General features: G+C 39.0%; 1 protein-coding gene across 4 annotated transcripts in view; it reads right to left on the bottom strand.

Annotated features, from left to right (window-relative positions):
- PHLDB2 (pleckstrin homology like domain family B member 2) overlaps positions 1–21,949 on the bottom strand; it is a 155,581-nt gene that overhangs the window by 109,998 nt on the left and 23,634 nt on the right. For all 4 annotated transcript variants that reach the window (XM_069069826.1, XM_069069827.1, XM_069069825.1 and 1 more), the window contains one exon: positions 13,217–14,562. In XM_069069826.1, coding sequence (XP_068925927.1) covers positions 13,217–14,548 — 1,332 coding nt within the window. In that variant the 5' untranslated portion in view covers positions 14,549–14,562. The remainder of the gene's footprint in view (positions 1–13,216; positions 14,563–21,949) is intronic.

Genomic DNA, 21,949 nt, shown 5'->3' with positions numbered 1-21,949 from the left:
CCTGTCTTCATGTCTACTCCTTTCTATTTACTATTCCTGCTAGCTCTAGGGTCATAAGAGGCAGGCTGGTGGTAAGGAAAGAAGGCTGGATTTGGAGTCAGAGAACCAAGCAGTATCTCTACAAGGCAGTTTATTCAGGTCAGTTGCCTAGGGCTACTCTACTCCACAGCTCTTCTCTAGACTGCCAGGGCTAGCTCTCTCTAGAATCCAGTCAGTTGTCTTCTCTGCTGCCAGAGGTCTTGATCTTCAAAGGTTCCTGTCCTCTTTTTTTTTTTGTTTGACCTGTGTTTGTATATGTCTGCTGCATGCTGGATGACCTGTCTGCTACTGGACAAGCAGCTCTACTGCTGAATAACGTGGGTCATGGTAGAGGAGAGGAAGAAGGATAAGTGAAATAACAGAGAATTCCTTCTTACCTCTTTTCTATCCATGACTCTCTTGGAGAATTACAGCTTCCAGAAAGCTCCTCCCTACCTCAACTGTTTCTTGACTGCTTCCAAGGCTAACAGGTCCCTGGGGCCATGGCCAGTCAATGCCAAGTTCTCCTTCCAATTCAATTAGAGAAATGTTTTCACACTTCATGTGGAGTGGAGACAAGTTTTGCACTAGTTTAGCACATTAACACTTTGTTCCCTCTGTTATCTACTCCTTAATTCTCTATGATAACATCAACTAAATTGGGTGAGAATTCAGCTGCTTAGGTACCAAAACCTGTCCCTCCAGTCTCCCCCTAGTTAAATATTTGCTCTTCCCAGCAAATCAGCTAAGGTACTTTGGGGATATTTGTCCAGACTTCCAATTTTTGATAGTGCTTTATTAATTTGTTCTTTTTCTTCCCCAGTACCTTGGCAAAGTCCACATAGAACAATTTTAAAACAATCAAGAAATTAATCCATGAGGGCCCAGGCCTTGTATAAGTTGGTAGGTCCAGAGATGACACACCTCTAAATACATGGTTATAGAATCAACAAACTAACATCATTTTACAACATTCTTAGAAGACTACCAGTTTTCTTAGTGTCTTCAAAACCTTGTTTCAATCAAAGACAATATAGAAAAGGGAAAAAGAAAATCAGGCTCCCCGTATCAGAGGGAATGTCTGATCCTAATAGGGCTTCCAATTTGGACAGACAGTCACAATCTAACCTTCAGGTTAGCTACTAAGATGTTCTGGATGAAAATTCTTCCATTTCCCTATAACACAGAGGGCATTCCAAATGGAGATCTGTACAAACAATTTCAATGGATTACTCTAACATACAAGGCACTGAAAATTTTCCCAATGTACCCCAATAACATATATGGCATTCTAAATGAAAATTCCAATTAATCTCTTAGTAGGAAGACTAGCTTAAAAAGAAATAAAATAAAATCAGAAGATCCTTAAAGAAATGTGGGGCTCCCAAAAAGAAATTAAGTACTTAGCATTCATTAGCCAAGCCTTCTAGTTCATGAGGCAAAGATGCCTTTAAGTACAATCAGTCCATAAGGATATACATGATCTTGTTTAAGCCTCAGAACCATCCTTTTAGAAGAAGAACTAGTACCCAAGTCCTCACATTCTCCTAACAGTGATATTAATAATAATAATAACTAACGTCTTCAACACACTCATCATTATTACCTGGATTTTACAGGTGAGGAAACTGAGGTTCTGCTTCTTGCCCATGGTCATATAGAAAATTTGTCAGAAGCAGGATTTGAACTCAGGTCTTCTTGATTTCAGATGTAGCCCTCTAACTCCTAGACCAGAGAGGCATTTTTTCACTGTATCCTTTTTAATCTGCCCTGATCTCTCATCCCTCATATTTTAAGAAATATGAACTATATAAATTAACCATCTAAAGCCCTTCTAAATACTAACTTAAGCAGAATTATTAATTCAGGATAAAATGTCTGTTATAGATAGGATATTAGTTTTAGATCAAATTTGTGACATGGTTAACTAATTATATTGTCTCTTGTGTATGCATCCTGGTACAGGGAATAAGAAGGCTGACAGTGAATACAGATGACTTTTCCTCTCTGCTCCACCTTGCATATTGAATTGGCTTTAAAAAAAAGTGTTTTACAGGCAGTTGGGTGCCACAGTGGATAGAGCAGTAGGCTTGGACTCAGGAGGACTCATCTTCATAAGCCCAAATCTGGTCTCAGATACTTACTAGCTGTGTGACCCTGGGAAAGTAACTTAACCCTGTTTGCCTCAATGAGCTGGAGAAGGAAATGGCAAGCAACTCTGACATCTTTGCAAAGAAAACCCCCAAATGGGGTCACAAAGAGTCAGATATGACTTGGAAGAAAACCAGAAAACCCTTACTTTGTATCTCTTCCACAATCCCACAGTTCAAAAAAAAAAATGTTTGTTTTAGATATGACTGTTCCTACTAGGAAAAAAAAATCAAATGTTTCATGTATTTTGAGCTGCAAGGGACCTTAAAGGCTCAAATATAATTCTCACAGGGGTTACGTGAATTGCCCACAGGATCATCTCCAGTCATCCTGATTGATATCTGGCCACTGGATCCAGATGGCTCTGGAGGAGAAAGTGAGGCTGGTGACCTTGCCCCACATAACTCAAATCAAAGTCAACTGCAAGTCATGTCATCATCTCCCTGATGTCACTGATGTCTTCAATAACAAAGGACAAACCACAACCACAACACGACTTGCCCGAGTTCACATAGCTGGGGTGTCTGAGGCAGGATTTGAACCCAGGTCTTCCTGACTTCAAGTCTAACTCCCTATCCACAATGCCAGAAATCATCAGGACACACTCATAAACAACCAGTCACAGAAGACATGACTTCCTTTGTACACCTCCTATTCAGCAAGCAAATCTCAGATCCCCAAAGGTAAAGAGAAGAGAGACTCTACCCTGGGGGCACAAATTTGTAAGTAATTCTGAGTATTTTTTTTTCCTGATTCATGAGGAATAAAGACAAAATGGAGAGGAGCTGTCACCAGCTTTCATAATGATCCATCAACTAACTGAAGTGTTTTTCCAAGGAGTATAAAGAAATGCATGTTCTTCTTAATAAGATCTTATCCATCGAAACGAATTCATCAAAAAACACAATGTGTAACATTTAGTCCAAATGAGGCAAATGACTCAGAATAAAATTGCCTTGAAAAATCCATCCTACTATCTAGTGCTCAGATCTCTCATCTGGCATTCCTATCTCTTCCCTCCCAGAACATATGTACACCTAATCCTTATATTTACTCACATTCACTCTTACTCATGACTCACTGGGAATCATTTTAGACAGCTCTTCCTTAGCCTTAGTATATACATAATTCACATATTTTAGGTAGCTATCATATCCTGCCCTTCCTCATACTCTAGGTGAACCAAGCATTAAGCTTTTTGCCTCACACCCTATAAATCAATGCTTCAACCTAGAGGTTTTTCCCCTGACGGTTATTATTCATCTATATGTGTCAGCAAATCCCTTGAATTTATATGTCCCTACCATGACTGAAATCACTTCTATGTTTCCTTTCAGAACACATTCCCATTGGGTATACTGCCGCTAATTTCAAGAGTTCTTTGCTCATTAAAAAAAAAAATCAGTCATATACTGACACTATTCCTGGCTTTTTAAGTATTCCTATTACCTTCATTTTGAAAAAGAATGTCAAGTTTAAATTTATTTTCTGGAGTTATTTGCTTCCATTTTAAAAAGTTAACCCTTAAAAGTTGACTCACATCTAGGTCCAAGACCACATTCCCTACCTATACTGGCTACTCTGTACTGTCATATTCCTATGAATATTTGAGCAATGTTGTAGTTTAAAAATAAAATGGAAGAAACTCACTAGGCCTCAGTTTTCCCCTCTGTAAATGAGGAAGTGTGTTAGATGATTTCTGGGGTTCCTTCCTCTTTGCTCAGAAGTTTTACTTTTCCAAAGGTTCATCTCAGGTGTTTACCTCTGACTCAAAGGTTTCCCATTACACATATTTTGTCTCTAAAGTAGAAAGTAAAAGGGGGAAGGATATTTTATTTTGGCTTTATATTCCTAGGAAACAAAGGGCTCATTTCTTAGGTTTCATTTCTTGAGTATAGGCAATACAAATCAGCTACAAAGATCATACCACCTCTTGCCACAGGAGCTTTTAGGCTGGCCCTCAGGAGACAGTTGATTTTTAAATCCTATTTAAAGCCTTTCCAACTTGCATTCTAATGACACAGACTTCAAAAACTCAAGGTCATCTGAGGCATTAGAACAGGCCCCTAATGGCAGATGAAAAAATTCAGTTTCATAATTTTTTCTGAACACTAAAAAAAAAAATGAGAATAAGACTTTCTATGGAATCAAATGTATATAATTCAGACTTTTTAGCCCTGTTTCCATTACTGAACAAATTTTTAAGGTGGAAGAGAACCATTTCATTTTATAAAGACTAACAAATTCTGCCTCTTTAGGAAAAAGTGGGAATTTCCATAACAAAAAGCCATGGCAGGAGCACAACCATCACTCTAACCTAGGGACAGTCAGGGAAGCCACTGCAGATGTTCTTTGTTGTCATAAGGAGGGTGATGAAAGAGCAGATGTAGAAATACCAGAGTACAAACAATATGCAAGAAGAAAACTAAGACCAATTTCATCTAGAATTAATCCCTGAGACCCCTGGGGAATAAATACACCCCCATAATCAAACATATTCTCATTGGACCACTTCCTTTGTTTTGCTATTTATATCAAGTTAACCAGGTTTGGGGCTTAGGGGTTTATTTCTTTCTTGTTTGAAAGACAGTAATGTATATAACAAAATCAGTTAGATGTGTATGGTGCTTTATTAAAAACATGTGTAGCAATCCTTGTATATGTGAGTTATTGGTAAAACAAATCATGGACTCTCCATCGCAGGAGATCCTTAAAAAATAATGCAGACAATACTTTGTCTCGAATGATTTAGGTTCTAACCTTCCCTGAATGAAGAGGTTGGACCAGATTTGACTTCTCAAATTTCCTTTCAGGTTTGTGAGTCTAGGAGAAATAAAAATGAAGAAGTCTGAATAGCTTGTTCACTTTAATTCCTTGAAATACTGCCAAGATTTGATGTGGAAAGAAAAATTCTGAGGCAGAATTAAATGAGAGTGAAGGGGGAAATCACTGGAATGAGCAATGGACTTGGAGTCATATCTGGGTTCTGGTCTTGGTCATTAGTTCAATGAACTGTGTGACAGTGGGGAGGTTACTTAACTCATGCTAGACAAATCCAGATGCCAGATGTACATGGCACCTAGAAGTCTTGTCAGATATCATTTGCTGTAAAATGCAAACCTATTCAGGCCTTAATATTTAACCACCAGCTTTAGAACATGAGGAGTAATGAAATGGTCAGGACTCGGTTGGGAGAGACAGGTGATTTCCTCAATTTCTTTGTCTTCCCCACTCCCCTACAAAAATGATTTCTTGGTGTGGCTAGGTGGCACAGTGAATAGAGCAATGGCCCTGGAGTCAGGAGGACCTGAGTTCAAATCCAGCCTCAGACACTTAACAGTTACTAGCCATGTGACCTTGGGCAAGTCACTTACCCCCAATTGCCCTCCCATCCCCCCTCTAAAAAAGCAAAATAATAATAATAATTTCTTAAAAAGGTAAAAACAAGCAAACAAAACCAATAAGCAATCCTCCCAATCTTGCCCCTATTCTAAGCATTACTTCTTCCAAATTCCAGCTGTTCTGACCCCCTAAACCTGCTTTTGGAATTCAGTTTGGGACCCTATTCCATCTTCACTATACCTCCTTAAACTTCTCCTTCAGGAAAAGTAGGGGTTGACTCATTTAGGAGGGACCCCATCTTGGCAAGGAATCCTCCTAGACTCCCTTCACACAGGCTTGAGAATGGAATGTATTTTCATCACTGAAGGGGAAACCCCAGTCTTTTTTTTGTGGTTAGATTTTGTACTAGGTGACAGTAAGGCCCTGAAGCTTACTGATCCTTCAGCTAGCTGGCACCATGCATAGGTCACTGAATCTGAAGTAAGAAAGACCTGAATTTGAATCTAGCCTCAGGCACTATAGCAGCAAACACATTGGCACACCCAGGATGGCTGCTAGCACAGGTTCTTAGATCTGCTTTACTAGGAAAGATAGTTCTTTAAGGGGTCAAGAATTTTTTAAATTACATTCATTAGTTCAGGGGAAGAATCAGCACCCTGAACTTCAGAGAAAATCCAAACAAAGAAAAAAGAGAAAATAACAAGCAGAGAAATAAAAACCAATAGACAGGGCTTCTAACTGTCTGAGAAATTAGCACAGAACAACAGACAAACCCAACTGTCTGACCAAGGCAATACTTACGTAGTTACCAGAGAGAGAAGCACCAACATCTGGGTTTTTCAAAGGGACAGCAGGGGAGGGGGAGTCCTTAACAGCTACCCAGAGTAGTATCTGGTCAAATCAAAAACACTCTTCCAATGAGTAAGTCCCAAAGTAAAATGCTAACTTCAGAGTATATATACCTTTTTAGAGCAAAACAATCCTCCTGACTCTGCCTAGTTAGAAATTAACAAAAGGTATGAAAGCCTCCCCTAAGCAAGCTTCCTTTAATGGGCTCCACCTGAGGCCTATTAATGGGCAGGAAAGATCTTATATCCCATTAACATTATAGGACCTCAGCATCTAAGTCAAGATTTGTGGAGTACTTTGGGCTAGAATTTAACTGAACTAGACTATAAAAGGTCACAGTGAAAGGTGCTATTTGCCTGGGTTCTTGTTCCATAACATTCAGTTGCTAGTCAATCCTGCCTTTTTAAAAAATCTCCAGGTCCTAACTCATTATTAGAGTGAATCGTTAAGTTTCCAAAGTCAATTTCTTTAAAAGAATGCTGCCTCACAAAGAGAGTACTCTCCTCAATCCAATTATTAGTTCATCAGATTCCCATCAATTTTTAAGTTCTTTAAATAAATAACACAAGTCTGATAAAATTAGTCCCTATAGAGAGGATTCCTTTAAATTTTTCTTGAAACAAAAAGAATACAATCTGAAAAGTTGAGAACCATTCACCAAAGTCACTTAAATCTGTAAGTCTGTTAGTTGGTCACACAGTTGACTAATATGATAAATATATTAATTTATGAGGAAAGTAATTTTAAAAACATTGGACTGACCAATAGCATGAAGAATAAGTGATTTCCTTCCCCTTGTAAGCTTTCATCTCATTTTTCTATAGGCCTATCTATCTATCTATCTTTTGTTCTGTCTGTCTGTCTATCTATCTATCCATCTATCTATATAACAAGGTATTCATATTCATGGGTTCATAGACATAGAACTAGAAGAGACTTTATGACACTAATCCCCTCATTCTACAGATTAGGAAACTGAGGCCAAGAAAGGTTAAGTGACTTGTCAAGATTACACTAGTACTAAGTGGTAGAGAATGGATTTGAACTCAGGTTCTCTAACTCCACATTGAGTACTACTCATTACTTTTAAGTTTAACTAGTAAAGTATTCCACACTAAATTCTTCCTCTGATACCTCTCCCTGACCTGGATGTGAACCTGGGATCATGAAGGTTATTTCGGCAGAAGGTCAACTTTTGTAGATCCTGCCAAGCTGGAAAGTTTTCTATTATGGATCTTAAGACATAATGTATTTCTTTTTTTCAAGTGCAGAGTGATTCATACCCAGGTTGCCATTGAGTATTAGATTTTCTGGCAATAGAAACTTTTAAAGATTGAAGATGAGATCTGGTTAAGTACCTACCTTGAAGGAATCATGGATTCCTGAAGCACTGAAGTATACTTGTAAGGGAACTTAAGCATCAAACACTTTTCATAGTATTTAACTCACTCAACCTTTAAAAATATAAATAAGATATCTCCCATGATTGAAGTAACGGGTTCTAATAAGGTCACCCTCTGAATCCCTTGCCAGAATTCAACAGAACAACTAATCTGCAGTGCTTGGATTTCAGGGCATACTCCCCTCAAAGTGACAATTTGTAAAATTGTGGCACCATCAAGAGGCAGCAGCTTGTACTGCCATCACAGACCAGCAGCCCAGAGTTTGCTGCCAAGTATTAATTAAAGATACTGGCCCTTCAAATAATGCTATATAGGATTACTTTCATGACATGAGTTTGAGATTCTAAAACACAAGGCTAAAGAAAAAGGAGATCGAGTCTTCCAAATCGCCTTCCCTTCCAATCCACCCAACCATACTAAAAATTAAATAAATAAATGAAATGAAATCTCTGCTTTTGTTCCTGGTCAGCTGGGGACAGCTGGCAATCCTACTCTGCTAATGATTAAATGCTTCAGTATTTACTGAAGGTCTGCAAATATGCCAGCTAAGTGCTGTTTAGAAAGTGCAAAGACAGTCGTTGCCTTGTGGGTTCTGTCTGCTAACTGATTGCATGGATAGCTTTCTGTCTTTGTACATTTGTGATTATTTAAATTTGCAAAATTTTATTCAACACCATGGAACATCCTCCAGTGCCCCTAAATCAGGATACATTTACCATAAGTAGTGAGCATGGAATGGAGAGATGTGGGCAGGCAAGGGAGAATCAGAACTTTTTTTAGGCTAGTAATGATAATAATAATAATTGTCAGCATTTCTATAGTGCTTTAAGGTTCACAAGGCACCTAATAGGTTATTTCATTTAACCCTTGTGGCAACCTTGTGGGGTAGATGATATTATTATTCTTATTTTACAGATGAGGAAACTGGGGCTGAGAAAAGTTGCCCAGGGTCTCCTAGTTAGGAAGCATGTAAGGCAAAAATAGTTCAGATCTTTTTAACTCCAAGTCCGACATACTAGGCCTTATGCCACCTAGCTTACCTGATAGGTAAGGAGGTGCTACAGAAACAATTCATCTTTACCTTTAGGTCAAATTTATATAAGACCTTAAAAGGCCCAAGTTCTTTGACCTAAACTGTCTATTTTGATATCATTCACATTAATTAGAAGACCATTTGGCTTGAGTCCTACCAGTTTAGGAGTTTTTAAGTTTTTAGTGTCATGGACCCCTTTGGAGGTAGGGCCTATTTGGAGGCTAGGGCCTCAAAATAATGCTTTCAAATGCATAAAATAAAATAAGATTACAAAAGAAACCAATTATATTGAAATACAGTTTTCAAAATATATTTTTTAGAAAGTTCATGGATCCCAGGTTAAGAATATCATACTTACAAATATTTTGATCATCTTGGTATAATTATGAACTATGAGTTGGGAAGACCTTAGTTTGAATCCTGCCTCAGGCTCTTACTAGTCATGTGATCCTGGGCAAGTCATTTAACTCCAATGAGTGTCAGTTTTCTCATATGTGAAATGAGAGGATTGGACTTGGTGGCCAGCTCTAAATCTATCCTAAGACTTTCAAAAACACTTCTACTCAGGATGCAGTAAGAGGAAGGCTGCATTAAAGAAGAGGAAATTCCTTTGGATCAGATCTGGAAGACAGCATAATTTCCCTCGTTTATGAACACTTTCATACGTGAAGGGAGTTTCCCTTCCATAAGAGAAGATTTACTCTAATCCTAAGCAACAACAAAGAAGAATGTCTCTCTCATCTCCTGCCCCTCCTACACTTCCCCCAACACCAAAAGACATTGTAGGGATATCAGCCAGTCCCAGTGCTGTAACAATAAAGGTGAATTATGCTGAACTATCCTAACTTCATGAGCTATATGGATAGAGGTACCCACACTTATGAAATGATGGGTCTATGAAAGCCTAAGATGATGACAATGTCACTACACCCACGAGTTTCCTAACAAGCTTCTGCTCCCTACTCTATCTACACCCTCTGACCCACTGCCTGTGTCTGCTTAGGTCAGTTCCTATGATATTGACTCCCTCTGCAACTAGCTCATGAACACCATGTTTTCTTGGAATGAAGGCATGATAATCAACAGCAGTGTGTCTGTACTGAAACTACAGAATTGTTATAACATAGTAATGTAACCTTCAAACAATGCTTAATGGAAACCTAAAAAGAATTAAAATAACAAAAACAAAAACAAAAAAAAAAACAAAGGTGGAGATTGGTGAGATCTAGTGTTAATTTATACTCTTCCCCAGTTGGCCAAGAGAAGGCACAGTGGCTAGTGTTGAATCTGGAGTCAGTATAGACCTGAGTTCAAATCCAGCCTTAGAAACTCACTAGCTGTGTGACCCTGGGCAAGTCACTTAACCTTTGTTTGCCTCAGTTTCCTCATCTGTAAAATGGATATCATAACAGCACCTACTTCAAAGGGCCGTTGTGAAGATCAAATGAGATGATATTTGTAAAGCTCTTAGCATAGTGCTCTTAGATAGCAAGTACTATATAAATGCTTATTCCTTTCTCCTGTCCATCTCCCAAATTAAGTTCTATATTTTTGTTGTTTAGTCATTTTTTAGTCATGTCTGACTCTTTGTGACCCCATTTGGGGTCTCCTTGGCAGAGATATTGGAGTGGTTTTCCATTTCCTTCTCTAGCTCATTTTACAGGTGAAGAAAACTGAGGTTTAACAGGGTTAAGTGACTTGTCCAGGGTTACACTGCTAGTTACTGTTTTGAAATTGGATTTGAACTCATGAAGATGAGTCTTCCTGATTCCAAGCCCAGTGCTCTTGAATTATATAGCAAAATCTTTATTAAATGTGACCCTAAGTAGCCCTTGGTCCTTACAAAGTTATTTATTGAGCTACCACAGATGAATGCAGTCAGCCCAAAATAAAATTTTGGATCTCTAGAGTAATTTGTAGAAACCTACAGATTTTTCCATAACAACAACAAAAACATTTTTATAGCACTTGGTATGTGCTAATCAAGGGGTTACTAGGTGCTGGGCCTACAGGCAGGAAGACTAGAATTCAAATCTGATACTTTCTAGCTATGTGGTCCTTGGGCAAGTGACTTGACTTGTCTCAGTTTCCTTAACTGTAAAACGGGGAAAATAATAGCACCTACCTCCCAGGTTATCTCAAATGAGATATTTGGCAAGCTCTTAGCTCGACTGCTAACAAACTTTTTTTTATCTTCTTTTCCAATCTCACAGAAGACTAGAAACAGCTAACTTAAGGAAACAGGAACACATGGGGGAGGGAGGAGGAGCTATAAGCAAGGACATGGATGGTAGTGAGAGTGATAGCACACAGCCTGAAAATGGGAAGAGAAAAGAAAACAAAAAGCATTTGCAAGAATGCAAAAGGGACCTAAAAGAAATCCATTGAGAATTGCCTTTTTCCTGTTACCTTTTGGGGAATTGCAAATGCTTGCCTCAAGTATTTTCATCATCAATTTAGAGCTTAAAAGAGCCTCAAAGGCTGCCTTGTCCGGCTCTTAGATTTTAATTGTTGCTGGTGCTTGTCCTTCATTCTCCGAGAGGACCAAGATGACAGGAAGGTGATGCCATGACTTGCATGTGAATTGGATTTAAGTGAGGGAGGCTTACACAGTCACCAGGCTCACGTTCTCCTCCAGAGTCATCTGGGTCCAGTGGCCAGATATGGATAAGGACAACTGAAGATGACCCCCTCCTAGAAGCCCAGAGATGTTATGTGATTTGCCTAATACACACTATGGCTCAGAGCTGGGATTCCAGTCTGTAGACATCAGTACCAATGCCTTTCTAGCTATGGAGGGTATACTTACCTTTCTTAAAGACAACATTTACTGAACACATAACAGGTACTTGAAAAATAATAGAATTGGCTAGAATAATAATTATCACCTAAGTTTATATAGCACTTTAATGCTTGCAGGGCACCTCCCATGCATTAGTTCACTTGATCCTCAAGTCTCTCTTTTGCCTTTGGGGATAATCCAGTGGGTCTTTTCCTCCTGGAATGTTGCTAATGCTGTTTTCCTTCTCAAAGGACAGTTTTATGAAGTGCATGAGTACTGGCTAAGGCTGCCTCCCTGGAGTTTTGAGAGAAGTCCCTAATGTGAGGTACTTACTATCTAAACCACCCTGCTGTAGGACCTCATTACATCTTGACTCAATTGTAACAATGGCCTCTTAATTCATCTCTCTACTGAGTCTTTCCCCACTCCAAGCCTCCCTCCATACAGCTTTCAAGGTGATTTTCCTCAATTACAGATCTGATCATGTTATTTTCCTACTTAATAAGCTTCAGGGGCTCCTTACTGCTTCTAGAATAAAATGCAATCTCTTCTGTTTAGCTTTTTAAAAGCCCCTTCTCTGCTTGTCCACAACCTATCTTTCCATCCTCGTAATATGTTACTCTGCTTTCTATACTCCAGAAGGTAATGTTGCTAAGTGGTACAGTAGAAAGAGGGCAAGGCCTGGAGTCAGGAAGACTCATCTTCCTTAGTTCAAATCTGGGCTCAGACACTTCCTAGCTGTGTGACCCTGGGCAAGTCACTTAACCCTTTTTGCCTTAGTTTTCTCAGCTATAAAATGATCTGGAGAAGGAAAAAGCAAACCACTCCAGTATCTTTGCTAAGAAAACCCCAAAAACGGTCACGAAGAGTCAGACATGACTGAAATGACTGAACAACAACATTCAGATTGGCCTTCTCTCTTTTTTTCATACAGGGCACTCCATCTTCCATTTCTGTGCCTTTACAATGGCACCCCCCACGCCTATAATGTACTTCCTTTTCACCTCTGCCTCACAGAATTCTTCTCTTCCTTAAATGCCATTTTCTACACAAGTCCTTTCCTATTCTTCCCAAATACTAATACCTTCTCTCCCACATAGCTCTGTATTTATTTTGCATATAATCTATATGTATTGGCATAGTGTGCGTTGTCTCCCCTAATAAGCTCCTTGAGTAAAGATCGTTATGTTCTTTGTCTTTGGATCCTTAGCACCAGGTGTGGTGCCTGGCATGTGATGTTTCATAAGTGTTTGTTGATTAATTGATTGATTTTTGTTGTTGTTGTTCTTCAGTCATTTCATTTTTACAGATGAGGAAACTGAGGCACAGAGAAGTTAGATGACTTGGGTCTCTCAGCAAACAATTATTTGAACCTGTCTTCCTGACTCAACTCTCGGCACTTTATCCATTATGTCATATTACCTATTATGACAAAATCTAATATAATAGGGAACATTAGGAACACCTAGGAAATCAATAAGGACAGCAGTTGTGAGCACAAACAAAGCTGATGGAAATTCTAGACTTCTACATATTTTTCTGACCCCACCTCCAAGGCTATTCAACCCCAGCACAGCACAGAGGGCTGCTTTGGTAAGTAGTTAAAATAGGGGATAGGAGTGAGAAGAAGAAAGTTACCAATCGCTCCATCTCCTGTTCCCTTAGCCTTTCTTCTCTTTGCCTCCGGTGATAATCCATCAGATCTTCTCTTCCTGAAATGGAGCTAATGCTGCTTTTCCTTTCTCTAAGGACTGGCTGGGGAGTACCAGAAGTCTGTCTGAGGCTCTCCAAGTCAGTGTCATCGAACTCCATGGAGCTACGAGAAAAGTCCCTTCTGCCAGCCAATAATCTATTGAACTCTCCAAGAGAATATGAATTGGTAGGGCTTGTTCCTGAGAATAGCATTCTGTCAAAATCGTCTGATGCACAGGAAGAGGTGGAAGTCAACAGCATTTTCCTAGCCACTCGGGGGCTTGAGGGAATGCTGAGAGTCGAACTGACATACGGATTGCTGTCTGAAGAAAAGTTCTTATATGGCAAAGCCCCTGAGCTTAAGGAAGAAAAATTAAGGTAGTTGTCAGCATCTGTTATGCTCTGAGGTAGATCCTTTTCCCCAAGTTTCTTTCTTTTGGAATTACCTAGAGAGTTTCTTGGGGGCAAGCTGAGTGGCATTGGCTGGTTCTCAGCAGCTTTGTACAACCTGGGCAGTGAACGGCTATATGCCCCCATTTGACTTAGGGAGCTTCCTGAATATTTCCTGGTTTTTGAACCAGTGTTCTCAGCTGTCATCTCTTTTTGTCTTGCCATTTTGGGCTGAAGAGTCAGACTGTCCTGAATGTTCATCTTCCTGGCTTGCTTTGGGCTAGAGGGCATGCTTGTTGCTCCAGACTTCCGGAGAGGTGAAATTCCAACATCATTAATGGAGTTTCCATTCCACATAGTCAAGAGGGAGCCTGATCCCTTTCGGCCTTCTAGACCCCCAAGAAAGTAGACATTTTCATGTGACTTATTCTTTGAGCTGTACTTGGAATAAGGAAGTTTATCAGCAAGTTTCAAGGATCTTTCATCCTCCCAGCCAGCACAGTGATCAAAGTCTGCCATCCCAAGGGGATATCCACTAAGGGAGGGTGTAGTACCTAAAAAAGGAGTGGGAGGTTTGGTGGAAATGTTTTTGTCAGTGACATCACAAGAGAACTGTTTACTTCCCTGGATTTTGGCAAAGGATGTGTTTCTAATACCAGACCCTAGAGGAGATGGACTTCTCTTGGCAGACATTGGTTGTGAAAGAGTTAAGTAAGAACCAGAGTAGTCTCCATTAGTTTTAAATCTTAGGCTAGAAGTGTATTTCTTCTGGTTTAAGTTATCCATTATGCCTTGGAAATTGTTTTCAAGGGAATTCGCCACAAAACTTTCTTCTAAGCTACCATTTTGTAAATCCAGCTGGTTTTGCATGTGGCTGTACTCGGCCATAATTGTGTTGGAATCTGCATTAAAATGGAGAGAAAAATAAAAACAAATTTTATTCAGCTAAAAAAAAAAGTAAAAAAAAGACCAAAGCCAATATCTACCATCTGTCAATTGATGTCTCAAAGAAAATCTTACATTCTGATCTTCAAGCTCAAATTTCTTGATTTATTGTAAGCTCTTTGAGGGTAGCAATTGACATTTTTGCATTTATATCTTCAAAGCTTAGCACATTCCTGGCACATTATGGGTACTTAATAAGTGTTTTTAATGACTGACTAATTTTTACTAATAAACCCAATAAAATCACCCTGCAGATTACAAAAGAATGATAAAACTAAACAGGCATGCTTTTAAAACAATAACTAATAACATTAATAATGGAAAATACTTCCCTAACCAGATACAAGTGTGGAATTTTACTAAAACATTTTAATTAGCCTGCTTTACTGAAGAACAATAACAGTTCATAAGGAAGACCCTCTTACTAGTCCTATTGCAAATGCTGACAGATGTTACTTAAAAAGAAAATTTTTGAAGTTTGCAAATTCAATCCTTGGTAAATATATTTAGCATTTCTTCCATAAACAAAGAGGCTTGAGAAATGGATATTGACAGGTAAGTCAACAGTATTGTGAAAAAAATTAATAAAGCACCTATATCAGTCAGAACAGGCCAATTATCATGGAGTAGAAAAATGTCCAGAGAACAATCATAACTTGGAGTACTTAAAGATGGGAAGTGCTTCCAGACCATGTCCCTCAAACATCTCAGCTTTTTATTCGTGGAGAGATATACCTAACCTTTGTTAAGTGCTATAAGCTATCAGAAAATTCTTATTTTCTTAGGTAGAGCATAACCTCTAGAGCATGGGCTATTAATCTGAGGTCCTCAAACCCATGGATTTGAACAGATCTGTAAACTAGGTTGAAAAATGCATCTGTATTTTCATTAACTTCTAACTACAATTGAGCATTTCTTTTGTTTATGGCATGGCACCATTATGTAGCGGTGACGAGGATTCACCGCATTGCCAAAGAGGTCAATAAGACACACAAAAAAGTTAAGAACCTTTGCTCTTGAAGAACATTGAACAGTTACACCTGTGCGGCATCCTGCATTTCTAGGCATCCTAATATCTCTATTTCTGTCCACAAAACCACAATTCTCTCAGTTACCCAAGTTTGATACTTTAGTCATCTTGAACTCCTCCCTCTTCTTCATCTCCTTTATCTAATCAGGTGCCAAGTCCTATGGATTCTTCCTTTGACATATTATGCATATCTACCCTTCCCTCTCTATTCCTGTCTCTACAGTCCTGGTACAAAGTACTCATTATTTTTGTACCAGGAACCCTGTAATAGCTTCTTAACTTCCTCCAGTCTCTTTCCCTCTTTCAAACCACTGGTGGTGCCCTAATCCTGCTCTCACTGTTAGCACCAAAGGTCTGTTATTAACATCTGTATGTGTAAAGTGTTGTTGTTTTGTATACCTTCAAAGAAAAGGTTTCTAAAGGAAAAATTCACATAGATGAAAGGAAGGGAAGAGGAGAGCAGAAACCATTTAAACAATCCCAAATGAATTGTAGGAAATGAGTAGGTCTTTTATTAGATTTGGGACCTATCACCTCAGTGAACACAATAACCCAGGAGATACAGGCTTGCTTGAAATAGCAATTTTTATGGGAACTTCAACAGGGAACATGCATTTGAAAAAAACAAAAGATAAGAGCTCAGTGTATCCTCAAGTGAAAAACAGGGGTCCCAGGCTGTTAAAAGATAAAATAAGTGTGGGCAGCTACCATCAACTCCTCAGCTCTACTGAAGAAATAGATCTAAATACTAGCTGAACAAGAGGCAAAAAACAAACAACAAAACATTTTTCTTAAACATCTGTAACAACTGGCTAATGGATTTACATTTACTTTGGCAAACAGACCTGAACAAAGAAGAATGGATTATAGGACTTAAAGATCCAAGGAATTTTAGAGCTAGAAAATATCTCAGAAGTACTTTTGTCCAAACCCTTTACCAGTCATAAATCCCGTCTACCACATCCCTAACAATTGATCATCTAGCCTCTAGGAAACTCACTGCCCATTCAAGATAGTCAATTCTGGTTTTGGACAGCTCCAATTATTATCAGGTTTCTTCTTTTATTTTGAGTTAAAATCTGCCTGCACATAAGTATCAAGCATTAGTACTAGCTCACCCCCTAGGGTAAACACTTCCAGGAGTCAGAACCCTCAGCACTTAAAGAAACATGAAGAAGGCAATGTGAGTTTGAAGTAGGATTCATGGATAACAAGATATGAGTGGTGCTACTTACAGGGGCTTAATGGCATGAGTAGACATCCAAGATGACCCAATGCCCTATGGTTACCTAAAGGAAGCTTTAAAATTGATTTTGGTCACACATATATTTATTAATGCTACTTATTTTTTGTCCACTGCTATCTAATTGGCTCCAAAATCATAAACAAAATTCTGCTATGTAAAAAAAAAATTCATACCAAAAATAGTAAATAAAATAATTTTATTAATATTTAGTTTCGGTCTGTTTGATGTTCTTTGGACCTTGGACCTGTGTGCAACATTACATATAATTCAGCAGTAAGACCTAGTTTGGCAAAACCCTGGATTGGAATGAAGATCTCTGCTACTTAGTACCTAGGTGACTTTGGGTAAATTATTCTTTGTATTCCCACTCTTCCTAACAGATGCTAACTAAATACATTGATGGGAGTATGACCCAGTTTTATGTGTTGCATTTGTGTTAATACATGAATACTTATAAGGTTACGATAATTATTGCTTACATTTGATGGTCAAGTAAATGATTATGTTTTAAGATATAAATGTGTCATCATTTCTAGTGACTGGGTTTGTGTACATAGAAGTGCAGAGGTAGGGGCCTGAGAACTAAAGTGGTGAGTAGGAAGAGTATATCCCCTCACAATAGGGTCACCTCCCAGAATTCTAAGAAAGTTTGAGTGTAACACATGATGGTTGTCCTTCTTTGGGAACCTAGACTTGGCAGTGTTAGGCCAAGTTGGAGTAAGCAAACTCAGCAGGAAGGTGAGAGATGTGAGACCCTACATTGTGAGTAGACACAGCTCAGGAATACATTATGCAAACAAGGTTAACTGTCAAGAATAAGGTTAACTCACAAAACTTTCACGAGTATGTAACTTTTCCCTTTTTGCTACTTCAAACCTTTTTAGTGAAAAGACACAACATAGAAGATAAAAGCAATAAAAATTAAAATGGGTCTTATGTTGACCTTAGGAAGCAGAATCATGGAAAAGTGGAGACCAATTTCCACAGAAACTGGGTATAAAGAGGGAAGGAATCAAACCGTAGTGGCAATGAAAAATGTGTGTGTGTTTGTGGGGGGTGGGGGGCCACTGATCAAAACCATGGGACTTAAAGTTAGAATAATATTGGGATAAGGCACCATAATATCAAATCAACTTCCCTAAGGGTACAGATTTTTTTTTGTCATTCTCCCATTTAAAACCTTTTACATGACACAACAAAAAGAATTCTAGGAGTAAGAAGATGTGGGGTTCTCATCCTGTCTCTACCACTTAATAGGCTTCAGAAAATTTGGGCAAATTACTTAATTTCTTTAAATCTCAATTTCCTTATTTATAAGCCCAAATTCAAACCCAGGTCTTCTAATTCCATATCGAGTATTATCCCTCTGTTATACCATGTAGTCTCTCACTTATGCATCTACTAGAATCTTTGAGCTTATTCAACTGGAAGGAATAGAAATAAGAGAGTTAAGTGACTTGTCCAAGGTCATATCAATCATACAGTTAGAGAAAGAACTGGGTCTCATCACTTCGAAGGTCATCTCACTTCCAATCCAATGTTTTTCCATTATACTACATTGCCCCTCAAACTATCAATCTTGAAGTATTTATTAAGTGCCTACTGTATTCTAGGCACTAAGAGGATGGAGATATAAGTGCAAAATGCAAATATATAGCATAAATAGGAAATTAATAAACACAAACATATATAAAATAAGCAAATACAAGTTAGTTTATAGCATGACGAAAGACACTGTGCTAAGAGTTTGTGATTAGGGGCACTTGAAATCAACCAAATGTTTCTTTCTCTCCTAAATCATTAAGCCTTTTAAAACATTAGAATGCAAACTCTAACAATGATTCTTGAATTTGATATGGGTTATCTAGCTGCTCTTCCTTAGTTTTCCAGGCACAGATAATCACTCTGTTAGCTCTTCCATAAAAGGCTATTTTAAACAATGAAACCAGATGAACACACTGCTATGTTCCCCCAACTGTTTAAAATGACTCTCATCCCAAAAAAATGCCTATCAGGCAAACTTAATAATTCCATTTGAAAACTTTATCAGTAGTAATGTGAGCATAAAACAAACCACCAAAGCACAGGAAAGGAACTGTTACTAACAAGTTTGTTTTTGTATCTCCTGTACCTAGCTCAAGCCATATATTCCCTTAGTGGCCAAATCTTTCTCTAACATCCCTCCATGTTCAGTCTTTGCTCATTTCAAATGGCTGACCCCCATGGCTACTCTCCCACCTACTCTCTGACTACTAAGAATCACTGAGCAGTTAGGTGGTATAGTAGAAAGGGCACTGGGTTTAGAATCAGGAACACATGAGTTCAAATCCAGCCTCAGACACTAACTGTGAAACCCTGGGCAAGTCACTTAACTCTGTTTGCCTCAGTTTCCTTATTTGTAAAATGATCTGGAGAAATGACAAATCACCCCAGGATCTTTGCCAAGAAAACCCCAAATGGGATCAGATATGACTGAACAACAAGAAACATTGGTGCCCTTTAAATCTAACCTCCTCTAGGAGGGCAGACCTCACCCCTTAGGTGCTAGTTCCCCTGGAAGGCTACTATTATTTATCTGGTAGGTGCCAATTTATGCACAAGTTGTCTCCCCCATTCTAATGTAATGTAAGTTTTTGGGGGTGGCTAGGTGGCTGCAGTGAATAGAGCACCAGCACTGGAGTCAGGAGGACCTGAGTCTAAATCCACCCTCAGACACAATACAAAAAGTAGCCATGTGACCTTGAGCAACTCACTTAAGCCCAATTGCCCTACTTTCCCTACTCCAAAAAGCAAAAAAAAAAAAAAAAAAAAGAAAGAAAGAAAAGAAAAAAAAAGAATGTAAGTTCTTTGTTGCAGGCAGGGACTGTTACAGATTTTGCTTTCTATCTCTAGCACTTAGCACAAAGCCTGGATACATAGTAAGTGCTTAATAAATACTTCTTGTTGTTGCTAACCCATAGATACCCAAATACAAAACCAATGTGAATTTAGTCCATAATATCACTAAATACATTTTATCTATGTAGACATCAAAGCATTGATTTTAGTGATAGTTTGGGGTACAGTATCAATAAAATTAAACAGACAAATGTGATCTGACCTAAAATGGGCATTGGCAAAAAGCAATGTAAGGGATGGCTAGGTGGCACAGTGAAAAGAGCACCAGCCCTGGAGTCAGGAGGACCTGAGTTCAAATCTGGCCTCAGACACTTAACACAAAAACTAGCCCTGTGACCTTGGGCAAGTCACTTAACCCCAATTGCCCTCCAAAAAGAAAAAAAAAAAAGCAATGTAAGATATTGTCCCCCCAGCTTTAAAAGTCTATGATTAGAAGAACTTCCCTGGAATTGGGTCAGCAAAACTGGAATTCGAATCATGTTTCTGATACTTATTGGTGGAGTGACCAAGGACAGTTACTGGCTTAAGCTCTCTGGAGCCTCAGTCAACTCAGGACTCTAAGTTATAGAATAAGTACTAAAAATCTCTATTAACAATCATTAGGTCACTGTCTTGAACATATCTAGATCTTCCAATTAATAATACTATCAACATTAAATGGTAATAGCTAACATTTACATATTACTTTCAGGTTTGCAAAGCACTTTATGTTATTTCATTTGATCCTTACAACAACCCTTCAAGATAGTGCTGTGCCTGGCTGCCTGATTTTCCCATTCCCCCACCTCTGCCCTCCCTCAGGGAGGTAGGTGGACTGCCAGGTCAGTACCGCCCTATCGCAGTAGATCTCCCTTTGCCCAGTCGAACTGCCTCTGTGGGGGTAGACAGGCTTCTGGGTCAGGGAGACTTGGTGCCAGCGGGAATTTCGAGGTGGGTACAAACAGATCACTGTTCTTGGCCTCTGCAAGTTTCTGCTTGCGTAATACCTAAACTTTGCCCCCGTGGTATCCCTTTAAAAGCCAACACATTGTCCGTGCAGACTCTGTTTGATTTGGGCCTGACCCTGAACAGTCCCATGGAAAATAAAATCCACTTCCAAATTTTACTCTCAGGGGTCTTTTGTCTCACTCCTTTTAAGCACTACAATAGGTGTTACTCTATTATCCCCATTTTATGGAGGAGGAAACTGAGTCTGAGAGAACTTAAGGGACTGGCCCAAGGTCACATAGCAAGTATCTGAAGCAGGCCTTCCTCACTCCTAAGTCTAATGCTTTATCTACTGTGCAATCTAGTTTTTTTTTTTTACCACTTTTACTCTCTCTCTCTCTCTCTCTCTCTCTCTCTCTCTCTCTCTCTCTCTTTGTGTATGTCTCTGTCCCTCTCTTACCTCTGAGACTTTGCAAAGATCATCTACCATGACTAGAATACATTCTCTCCTACATCAGCCACTTAGAATCTTTTCTTTCTTCAAGCCTCCACTCAAGTGTCCTATGCCCTGATCCTCCTCCATTCCCTATCTTGGTCTTCTTCCCCTTCTTAAAAGGCCCTGTCTTTACACATTTATGTCATATTCCCCAGGGTAATATAAGGTCCTTGAATTAAGACATTTTGTTGTTGTTGTTGTTGCTGTGGGTTTTTTGTAAGAAAACATTTTCTGCCGGATGAACCTGGTGCAGGCATCTTTTTCAATCATATAAGTCAGTGTGGTTATGTGTAATGGGAATGTAAATTTTCAAGATCTTCCCTGCCCCTAGGTTTAAGTGTACCTGGAGCCTGTGGCAGGAGGCTTGTTTCTCAGGAGATACTTTTTAATTGGGCAGTGGGTCAAGAGGGTTGTTACATTCTCTGAGCCAGGAGAAGGCTATATAAGCCCTGACATGTAGCTTTGTTTTGGGGCTCACTTTGAGAAGTGTTGTGTGATTTGATCAGATGAGACTCTGGGAAGCCTTTGTTGAGAGTCCCCCAGCTTTGAAAAACCCAGATGTTAATGTTTCCCCTCTCTGGTAACTGTGATTTGGTATGGATGTAATGGTTGGACAGTTTGGAAAACTGTCTGCTTGATCTGTTTCTCTGTCTTGATAATTCTGTATGTATACTCTGAAGTTCAGGGTGCTGACCTTTTTCCCCTGAACTAGATAAACAGTATATGTTTGACTGTTTAAAGTAAGCT

This window comes from Petaurus breviceps, unplaced genomic scaffold (assembly GCF_028583685.1).
Source record: "Petaurus breviceps papuanus isolate PSGF00001 unplaced genomic scaffold, PetGlider_PUasm1.0 90792, whole genome shotgun sequence".
Taxonomy (NCBI): domain Eukaryota; kingdom Metazoa; phylum Chordata; class Mammalia; order Diprotodontia; family Petauridae; genus Petaurus; species Petaurus breviceps.
This window is presented reverse-complemented; position numbering and strand designations above follow the sequence as displayed.